This window comes from Trachurus japonicus, chromosome 11 (assembly GCF_045865225.1).
Source record: "Trachurus japonicus isolate A0001 chromosome 11, Traja_1.0".
In the NCBI taxonomy this organism is placed as follows: domain Eukaryota; kingdom Metazoa; phylum Chordata; class Actinopteri; order Carangiformes; family Carangidae; genus Trachurus; species Trachurus japonicus.
In genome coordinates this window covers 8,663,402-8,674,882 of record NC_140917.1, presented here as the reverse complement: position 1 = coordinate 8,674,882, position 11,481 = coordinate 8,663,402, and the positions used below count along the sequence as shown (strand labels likewise).

Below are 11,481 nucleotides of genomic sequence, written 5' to 3'. Positions count from 1 at the left end.
GGTACCAACAGAGAGATGGAGAAACACCTAAACTCCTCATCTATCTTGCTTCCACTCGAGCATCAGGGATTCCAGGTCGTTTTACAGGCAGTGGATCAAACTCTGACTTCACTCTGAGCATCAGTGGAGTCCAGGCTGAAGATGCAGCAGTTTACTACTGTAAGAGTTTACACAACAGTCCATGGAGGTTCACACAGTGAAAAAGCGTCGTACAAAAACCTCCCTCAGTCAAACAGAACAGAAACTGAACTAACTGCTGCAGCTGGAAGATACTGCAGAGACTGATACAGTTCACTGAGGACACACAAACACAGTTCCAGTGAAAAAGCCCACTCAGACCATTAATATCACAACTACATCAAGCACAGTCAGCTCCACTGACGTCCACACATCCATCTGATTCAATATTAAGGAAACATCAATGTCCACAGACTATGTTAAAGTCTCTGCACACTGAAGCCTCACATCTGCAATGTCACAAGTGCTTTCTCTGGCAGAAACACTGGCTGTGTCATTAACATAATGTGTCTGAAACACAACACAAACTGTACATGACACATTCAAAAGTGTAACCAGAGGATTAAATTGAACTTTGAACACAATTTGCTGATAAACTGTTTCAGGAGGAACTTTGGTATCTAATGTCTGAGATGCTCTGATCAAATATTTATTACTGCTGGAAAAATGGATCATAGCAACAAAAAAATATATAAATTAGAGGGGACTAAAGATGGCGCTTTGTGGAACTCCAGGAGTAAATTTGGTTATAGCAGATGAACATAAAGCAAGTAAGAAAAAAATCATCTGGTGATGCACTGTGAGAGAAAATAAGAGGGACATGTGCTGTTTATATATAAGTCAACTGTATCAGTGGCTGCACTTTAAAATTTCTTATATGAAACCATATCCAGAGTTTTAATCAGTGAGGATGATTGAGTTGAGTGAGTTGTTCCAGCAGTGAGGAGGACACAGCATGATGTGTTGAGGACAGCTCCAGTTGAGTGACTCTGTGTGTTTGCATATGTGTCCTTCCTCTCTGCTCCCAGCCGTTAAGAGGCCAGTGTTGATCAGTGTGTGTCCAGGCCTTTCACAGCCACTGACACCACAGCAGCTCAATGATGATGTCTGTGACTCTACTGCTGGCCACCCTGGGGCTCCTTGTTCAGGGTGAGACTCTCTGCTGAAAACTTTGCTTCAGGATGGAACCAGGTTCACCACAATGATGTTCTGCTATGATGGAGGAACACTGAAACCAGCAGCATTGACCTTCTTCCATCTATTCTCCATGTTGAAGAAATGATCCTCTTCTGTTTGGATGTTGATCTTTCTCCAAGATGGATTTGTCTCAATAACTCTTCTCCTCTTGTTGATGTTTTTCAGGTTCATCAGGAGAAATCATCCTGACTCAGACTCCTGGAGCTCAGTCTGTTGTTCTAGGTCAGACTGTTTCTATCAGATGTAAAGCCAGTTCAAGTATGAGCAACTACTGTCATTGGTACCTTCAGAAACCTGGAGAAACTACTAAACTCCTGATTCGTTACGCTACAACGCGTCAGTCTGGAGTTTCAGATCGTTTCAGTGGCAGTCAGTCAGGAACTGACTTCTCTCTGACCATCAGTAGAATCCAGAGTGAAGATGCAGGAGTTTATCATTGTGGACAGAGTGGTCACAGCTACCCGTTCACACAGTGAAAAAGCGTCGTACAAAAACCTCCCTCAGCTGCAGAGGAACTGATCTGATCAACAGCTGCACTGAAAGATCATAATGTCTGAACAAAACATCATGTAGTAATAATGTTTTACACTGCACATTTTAACTTCACTACAATTAACTTCATTCTTCTTTTTTTTTTTTGAATTCATTTTAGTCAAAGTTCTCACAAAAACCATTTATGACACTAAGACTGAAATCACAGACAAGTTAGTAGCTTCACATGAAGACACATCAGTGTTTCTCTTGTTCAGAATTATATTCTAAGGTTTTATTGAGAGTATTTTACTGATGTATCCAACAAACACAGTGAGTGAAGGGACATTATGTTGTTGAGCTTCAGTTGTAAATCAGTTGCAGTAAAAGATTATTTCAAGTTTTGTTGAGAAGTGTTAAATATCATTGAAGAAAATAATAGACTTAAATTTATGTCATATACACTTATGCTGACAATGATTTTCAAAATATATAAAATACTTAAATCGATGGCCACACCTTTTAAAATTATTTAAAGTACATTTTAACACAATCTTGATCGTTTTAGTTTCACCTATACAGTATCAATCCTACCTCATATATACAACTGTTATTTAAAAATATTTATCACAATAAGAGAAAACAATCAATTCATTGATTATATGTTGATAGTTGTTGACATTGTATTGGATAAAATAATGGATTATTTATGAACATACAAGGCTGAATAAAATGTGAATTATATCTTAACTTTACTTCACAGTTTCATGAAACTTAACTCCCTCTAGTGGACTGCAGCGGAGGAGACTTCTACTCTGTTGGTTTTCTTCAGACTGGATGAAACTTCTCATCTAACTTCAGTTTTTTCATTTCATCACTGCTGATCCATGACAATGGTTTCAGAGCAAAATAGGAAAAAATAAAAAAAAACTCTCTTTTGTATCAATGTAATCTCTAAAATATGAATTCAAAGTTTAAACCAAAAAGTCACAAATTAAAAAAAAAATGCCAGTTATAAACATTGTCCTGAAAAAGTGATTATCTGAAAAAGAGAAGATACTCTCAATTAGGATGAACTAATTAACATATTACAACTCACAAAAATGAATCTCATTCATCCCAAAAAAAAAAAAAGAACATTGATGCAGATAATTTCACAAATTCTCTGAAAAATTTGACATTTTAGAATATCAGTGAAAAGATGTGAGAATGTTTTTTGTCCCTGTACTCATTTTAAAATCTGAAGACATAATGGTATTTTTTCTCAGTGCGAAAATATAGCAAGTCATTATCACTGTCAAATTTCTGTAGTGAGAACTTTACTTTTCCACTTTGCCTGTGATGTGCTGAAGAATTCCTGAGGTTTCTTTAAATCACAAATATCAGCAAGCATTTTTCATATATGTCCAACTCCTGTCAGTCAAAACAACAAGGCAATATGTAGTTAGTTACATGTCACATCCAATTATTTCAAGTATCAAAACAAATAATGGGAAAATGAGTATTAACTAATTCTAATAAAGATGATGATCAAATAATTGATTCATTTATAATCAGCTTGTTCAGATTGATTTAAGTCTTGGTTGGAGTCACTCAGAGCATTTCCATAGAGAGCCACTTTGCATCAGCAGCACCATGCTCCAGTGCTCTGGGAGAGTTTATAGTCCTGAGAGTTGAAGACTGGATGACTGACAGCTGTCCTTCATGACAACACAAGACACAGAAATCCTCCTCATCAAAAACATGACTTTGGTCTCCGTCCTCATCTGGACTCTCCTCTGCTGCTGCTTCACAGGTAAAGTCCAGAGAATCCAACTCCTCTATCAACATCTGTCCCTCTGAAATGAAGCCCACAAAACCATGACTCTGTTTTATCTTTCTGTCTCTGTGTCCTCAGAGTCCAGAGGTCAGTACACACTGACTCAGCCTGGAGCAGTGAGATCTGCTGTAGGAGGCTCAGTCACCATCAACTGTAGAGTCAGTCAGAATATTTACAGCAACTATTTAGCCTGGTACCAACAGAGAGATGGAGAAAAACCTAAACTCCTTATTTACTACATTTCCACTCGAGCATCAGGGATTCCAGGTCGTTTTACAGGCAGTGGATCAAACTCTGACTTCACTCTGATCATCAGTGGAGTCCAGGCTGAAGATGCAGCAGTTTACTACTGTCAGAGTAATCATAATGACCCGATGTTCACACAGTGAAAAAACGTCGTACAAAAACCTCCCTCAGTCAAAGTGAACAGAAACTGAACTGACTGCTGCAGCTGGAAGATACTGCAGAGACTGATACAGTTCACTGAGGACACACACACACACCCAAACCCTACAATATGTAGATCATAGAAATATGATGCATGATGATGTCTACTGAACCTTTATTCTGAAATTAATAAAGTCGGAGACCAGTGTTGAAGTATATTTGGTAACACACAGTGTAACAACACAATGTCAAAGACCCCGTGCCCACAAGAGAATAATGTCTACAGACCAGTTGCAACAACGTCAGTCGTCATGAAATCTTTTGAACGTATTATGTTTGGAGAAATTGGTACACAGGTCCAACATCTTTTTGATCCCTATCAATTTGTGTATAGGGATGTACTGGAGTAGTACTGGAGATGCCTTATGTACCATGTCCCATCTCATACTGACGCACTGAAAAGATACTAAAACCTTTGCTAGATCAGTTTCATATAGTTTCATATCAAATGAATGCAGGTACCACTAAACATAATTATATTAATATGTTTTCTGTCTTTTAACAAGGGACACAGACACTATGGTCTATCAGTCAGAGATAGAGAGAGTAGTGTTATCGTGTGGTATTTATGGATTATCACTGGGCAATATTACACATGTTACTGTGAGTAGAGGTGTCTGAGTGAGGAAGGATCTCATGGATGGGCAGGTGGGTGTGTTTTTGTAAATGTGAGTGTGGTTGGGACAGCTGAGGGATGAGGTAAGTGTGAGCTGAGGTGTGCGTGGTGTAGTAGGGGACATCCCATTTTATGTATTTGTGCTTTGACTAAATGTTTTTCATTGCTTGTGGCAGGAAATATGTATTTATTGTCTGTATCTGTGTCTTTCTCTCCTAATCGCCCAAGACAAATTTCTCCACTCTAGGAGACAATAATCTAACTTATCTTCTCTTATAAAATGTATGAAATTATCTGTGTGTGTGTGTGTGTGCGTGTGTGTGTGTGTGTGTGCGTGTGTGTGTGTGCGTGTGTGTGTGTGTGTGTGTGTGCGGGTGTGTGTGTGTGTCCTCAGTGAACTGTATCAGTCTCTGCAGTATCTTCCAGCTGCAGCAGTCAGTTCAGTTTCTGTTCACTTTGACTGAGGGAGGTTTTTGTACGACGCTTTTTCACTGTGTGAACACATACTGACTGTTGATGTTGTGTTCACTCTGACAGTAGTAAACTGCTGCATCTTCAGCCTGGACTCCACTGATGATCAGAGCGAAGTCAGAGTTTGATCCACTGCCTATAAAACGATCTGGAATCCCTGATGCTCGAGTGGTGGCAAGATAAATGAGGAGTTTAGGTTTTTCTCCATCTCTCTGTTGGTGCCAGGCTAAATAGTTGTAAACATTAACATTCTGACTGGTTTTACAGGTGATGGTGACTGAGCCTCCTACAGAAGTGCTGACTACTCCAGGCTGAGTCACTGTGACCTGACCTCTGGACTCTGAGGACACAGAGACAGAAAGATAAAACAGAGTCATGGTTTTGTGGGCTTCATTTCAGAGGGACAGATGTTGATAGAGGAGTTGGATTCTCTGGACTTTACCTGTGAAGCAGCAGCAGAGGAGAGTCCAGATGAGGACGGAGACCAAAGTCATGTTTTTGATGAGGAGGATTTCTGTGTCTTGTGTTGTCATGAAGGACAGCTGTCAGTCATCCAGTCTTCAACTCTCAGGACTATAAACTCTCCCAGAGCACTAGAGCATGGTGCTGCTGATGCAAAGTGGCTCTCTATGGAAATGCTCTGACTGACTCCAACAGGGACTGGGATCAATCTGATCATGTTGATTATCAATGGATCAATGACATTAATGGAATAAATATTAGAAATCCTGAAAAACCCAGGTTTGGGCCTTCTGAAATGTCATATATTGAACTAATTTAAACATAAGCAGTCATGAAACAATAGCATGATGTGTTGAGGACAGCTCCAGTTGAGTGACTCTGTGTGTTTGCATATGTGTCCTTCCTCTCTGCTCCCAGCCGTTAAGAGGCCAGTGTTGATCAGTGTGTGTCCAGGCCTTTCACAGCCACTGACACCACAGCAGCTCAATGATGATGTCTGTGACTCTACTGCTGGCCACCCTGGGGCTCCTTGTTCAGGGTGAGACTCTCTGCTGAAAACTTTGCTTCAGGATGGAACCAGGTTCACCACAATGATGTTCTGCTATGATGGAGAAACACTGAAACCAGCAGCATTGACCTTCTTCCATGTATTCTCCATGTTAAAGAAATGATCCTCTTCTGTTTGGATGTTGATCTTTCTCCAAGATGGATTTGTCTCAATAACTCTTCTCCTCTTGTTGATGTTTTTCAGGTTCATCAGGAGAAATCATCCTGACTCAGACTCCTGGAGCTCAATCTGTTGTTCCAGGTCAGACTGTTTCTATCAGATGTAAAGCCAGTTCAAGTATGAGCAACTACTGTCATTGGTACCTTCAGAAACCTGGAGAAACTCCTAAACTCCTGATTTATCGAGCTACAACCCGTCAGTCTGGAGTTTCAGATCGTTTCAGTGGCAGTCAGTCAGGAACTGACTTTTCTCTGACCATCAGTAGAGTCCAGAGTGAAGATGCAGGAGTTTATCATTGTGGACAGAGTGGTCACAGCTTCCCGTTCACACAGTGAAAAAGCGTCGTACAAAAACCTCCCTCAGCTGCAGAGGAACTGATCTGATCCACAGCTGCACTGAAAGTAAAAGATCATATATAATGTCTGAACCAAACATCATGTAGTAATTATGTTTCATACTGAATATTTTGACTATATTACAATTAGCAAATTTTTTTCCCCCATTCATTTCAGTCAAAGTTCTCACTTAAAACAGTTCATGAGACTGAGTTAAAGTCAGAAGGACAAACATCACAGACAAGTTAGTAGCTTCACATGAAAACACATCAGTGTTTTTTAATTAAGTTTTAATTAGATTATTATTATTTTTACTTGTTTGCCCAACAAACACAGTGAGTGAAGGGACACAGAATATGATGTTGTTGAGCTTCAGTTGTAAATCAGTGGCAGTTAAAGTTTATTTCAAGTTTTTTTCTTTTTCCAGGTTTCTGTTGAGACATTTTTAAGTGTTAATTTTCATTGAAGAATATAATAGACTTTAATTCATGTCAAGTCTATTTATGCTGGTGATGATTTTCAAAGTATGTCCAATATTTTAATCAATGGCCACACCTTTTTTAACTTGTTTAATGTACATTGTAACAGAATCTTGATCCTTTTATTTTCACCTATCCTACCTCATATATGCAACTAAAATATTTAATCACGATAAGAGAAATCAGGGAATACATTGATTATATCATTAGGTTGATAGTTGTTGACATTGTATTGGATAAGATAATGGATTAATTATTAACATACAAGACTGAATAAAATGTTAATTATGCCTTAACTTTATGTCATACCAAATTAGTTTTTACAGTTGGCTGTTTTATATACCATAGTTTAAAAAGTTCATAGATGTCCAACTGTTGTGATTCAAAACAATAAATGTCTATTTTAGGTCAAGTTTGAACAAGGCAATGTGTAATTACAGTTCACATGCAATTATTTCATATATCAAACTAAAACCAAGTGAACATGAGAACTAACAAATTCCAATAAATATTATGATCATTTGATTGATCCATTGATAATCAGCATGATGAGATTGATCCCAGTCCCTGTTGGAGTCAGTCCAAGCATTTCCATAGAGAGCCACTTTGCATCAGCAGCACCATGCTCCAGTGCTCTGGGAGAGTTTATAGTCCTGAGAGTTGAAGACTGGATGACTGACAGCTGTCCTTCATGACAACACAAGACACAGAAATCCTCCTCATCAAAAACATGACTTTGGTCTCCGTCCTCATCTGGACTCTCCTCTGCTGCTGCTTCACAGGTAAAGTCCAGAGAATCCAACTCCTCTATCAACATCTGTCCCTCTGAAATGAAGCCCACAAAACCATGACTCTGTTTTATCTTTCTGTCTCTGTGTCCTCAGAGTCCAGAGGTCAGGTCACACTGACTCAGCCTGGAGCAGTGAGATCTGCTGTAGGAGGCTCAGTCACCATCAGATGTAAAGTCAGTCCTGCTCCGAGCTATTTCCACTGGTACCAACAGAGAGATGGAGAAAAACCTAAACTTTTCATTAAAGGCACTTCCACTCGAGAATCAGGGATACCAGGTCGTTTTACAGGCAGTGGATCAAACTCTGACTTCACTCTGAGCATCAGTGGAGTCCAGGCTGAAGACGCAGCAGTTTACTACTGTAAGGGACATAATTTTATCAATAGTCAGGAGGTGTTCACACAGTGAAAAAGCGTCGTACAAAAACCTCCCTCAGCTGCAGAGGAACTGATCTGATCCACAGCTGCACTGAAAGTAAAATATCATAATGTTTGAACACAACATTATGTAATAATGTTTTACACTGAACATTTTGACTTAAAGCAGATATCAGTGGAATGTTTTTGTTAATATAAGTCCTAAATAGTCCTATTTTCCGTCAGCAATCACTTACATGAAGTATTTCAGCCTAAACACGAGTCTCTCCGTCGCTCTGCTCTGCTGTAACCCGAGGAGAAAATTTTCCTTGTGGGATACAAGTGTTATCCAATGAGGGGAGAGAACGGCATGAAGGGCTGTGTGTGCAGCCAAGGGATGCGCGTGAATGTGGTGACGTAGCACGAGGACCAATTGATGCCTGACAAGGGCGGGGGCTGCTAACTCATGGTGCGTTCAAGGAAACTCGTACTTTGTGTTTTTCCTTCCTGTGAAGTCATACCAGTTCGATCTGGTACGAGTTCACGGGTCGGAAGTTACGAGTGGCCGTTATAGCGAACTTTCACAGACAACAGGACGGTAAAAACACGAGCTACGGGTTACCTGGAACGCTACCAAGTCGCAGTTGTGACTTGAAGCTGTAACTTACGGTTTCAAAAGCCTGCCTTGAACACAGCATTAGCCGAAACGGCCGTGCCACTGATATCTGCTTTAACTACAATTAACTTAATTTTCTTTTTTTATTCATTTTAGTCAAAGTCAGAGTGACAGACATCACAGATGAGTTAGCTTCACATGACACAGTGTTTCTCTTGTTCAGAATTAAGGTTTTATTGAGAGTATTTTACTGATGTATCCAACAAACACAGTGAGTGAAGGGACATGATGTTGTTGAGCTTCAGTTGTAAATCAGTTTCAGTTAAAGATTATTTCAAGTTTTTGTTGAGAAGTGTTAAATATCATTGAAGAAAATAATAGACTTAATTTATGTCATAAATCCTTGATCCTTTTAGGTTTACCGATACAGTATTAATCCTAACTCATATACAACTATTATTTAAAAATATTTTACCACAATAAGAGAAAACAATCAATTCATTGATTATATCATTATGTTAATAGTTGTACCAGTATCAGAGTTCCAGTGAGTCAGGTCTGGACTGGGGACACTGGTCTGTCCTCAGTGTCTCTGAGACCAGAGTCTGGGAGCTCTGGGTAATTTCAAATCTTTTATTAAACTTAACTCCCTCTAGTGGACTGCGGCAGAGGAGACTTTTACTCTGTTGGTTTTCTTCAGACTGGATGAAACTTCTCGTCAGTTTTTTCACTTCCCTCTTTCAGCCCAGTAACCATGGGAACAGACAGGCATCACTGCTGATCCATGACAACGGTTTCAGAACAAAATATGAAAAAGTTCAAAACCCCTCTTTTGTGTTAATGTTTAATCTCCAAAAATATAAATTCAAAGTTTAAATGAAAAAGTCACAAAATGAGAAATGTTCTAAAGTGTGTCTGAAAAAATATCATTTAAAAAAGAGAAAATACTTTGCTCATTTAATTAACATATTAAAACCCATGAAATTAACCCCTCATTCATTAATTTTCTATACCACTTATCCTGCAGAAGGGTGAAGGGTGAACTGGAGCCTGTCTCAGCTGACTTCGGGTGAGAGGCAGGATACACCCTGGACAGGTCGCCAGTCTGTTGCAGGGCAAACATATACAGACAGACAACCATTCACACTTATGGGCAATTTATATCATATGTGTTGCCAATTAACCTAACCTGAAGGTCTTTGGTTTGTGGGAGCAAACCGGTCGGACACCTCTAGCTGAGGCGACAGTGACCACTGCAACACCGTGCCGCCCCGATGAATCCACTTCATTCAAACTTCTTTTTAAACAGAACAGTGATGTAGGTAATTTCACAGATTCTGTGAAAAATTTTATATTTTTGAAAATCAGTAAAAAAAAAAAAAAAGGGAGATTTTTTTTTGTCCCTGTGCTTGTTTTAACATGTGAAGACACAACTGTATTTTCTCAATACGCAATATAATGTCCAAACATCACTGTCAAAATTGATAACAGTTACTTTTCTAGTTTGTCTGTGATGTGCTGAAGAAAACCCTGAAGTTTCTTTAAATCACAAATATCAACTACAATTTTTCATAAATGTCCAACTGTTGAGATTCAAAACAATAAATGTCTATTTTAGGTCACGTTTGAACAAGGCAATATGTGGTTACAGTTCACATCCAATTATTTCAGATACCAAAATAAAACCAAGTGAACATGAGAACTAACAAATTCCAATAAATATTATGATCATTTGATTGATCCATGATAATCAGCATGATGAGACTGATCCCAGTCCCTGTTGGAGTCAGTCAGAGCATTTCCATAGAGAGCCACTTTGCATCAGCAGCACCATGCTCCAGTGCTCTGGGAGAGTTTATAGTCCTGAGAGTTGAAGACTGGATGACTGACAGCTGTCCTTCATGACAACACAAGACACAGAAATCCTCCTCATTAAAAACATGACTTTGGTCTCCGTCCTCATCTGGACTCTCCTCTGCTGCTGCTTCACAGGTAAAGTCCAGAGAATCCAACTCCTCTATCAACATCTGTCCCTCTGAAATGAAGCCCACAAAACCATGACTCTGTTTTATCTTTCTGTCTCTGTGTCCTCAGAGTCACGAGGTCAGGTCACACTGACTCAGCCTGGAGCAGTGAGATCTGCAGTAGGAGACTCAGTCACCATCAGATGTAGAGTCAGTCAGAATGTTTACAGCAACAACCGTTTAGCCTGGTACCAACAGAGAGATGGAGAAAAACCTAAACTCCTCATTTATGTTGCTTCCAATCGAGCATCTGGGATTCCAGGTCGTTTTACAGGCAGTGGATCAAACTCTGACTTCACTCTGAGCATCAGTGGAGTCCAGGCTGAAGATGCAGCAGTTTACTACTGTCAGAGTGTACACGACAGTCCATGGAGGTTCACACAGTGAAAAAGCGTCGTACAAAAACCTCCCTCAGTCAAACAGAACAGAAACTAAACTGACTGCTGCAGCTGGAAGATACTGCAGAGACTGACACAGTTCACTGAGCATACACACATAGTTCCAGTGAAAAAGCCCAATCAGACCATTAATATCACAACTCCATCAAGCACAGTCAGCTCCACTGACGTCCATACATCCATCTGATTCAATATTAAGGAAACATCAATGTCCACAGACTATGTTAAAGTCTCTGCACACTGAAGCCTCACATT

General features: G+C 39.6%; 1 gene segment (V, D, J or C); it reads left to right on the top strand.

Annotated features, from left to right (window-relative positions):
• The first annotated feature begins 5,993 nt into the window (after positions 1–5,993).
• LOC146978153 (Ig kappa chain V-V region MOPC 21-like) lies at positions 5,994–11,215 on the top strand. The segment is given in 4 exon segments: positions 5,994–6,039; positions 6,253–6,559; positions 9,832–9,842; positions 10,899–11,215. Coding segments are annotated over 4 exon segments (681 nt in total).
• Positions 11,216–11,481: the final 266 nt, after the last annotated feature.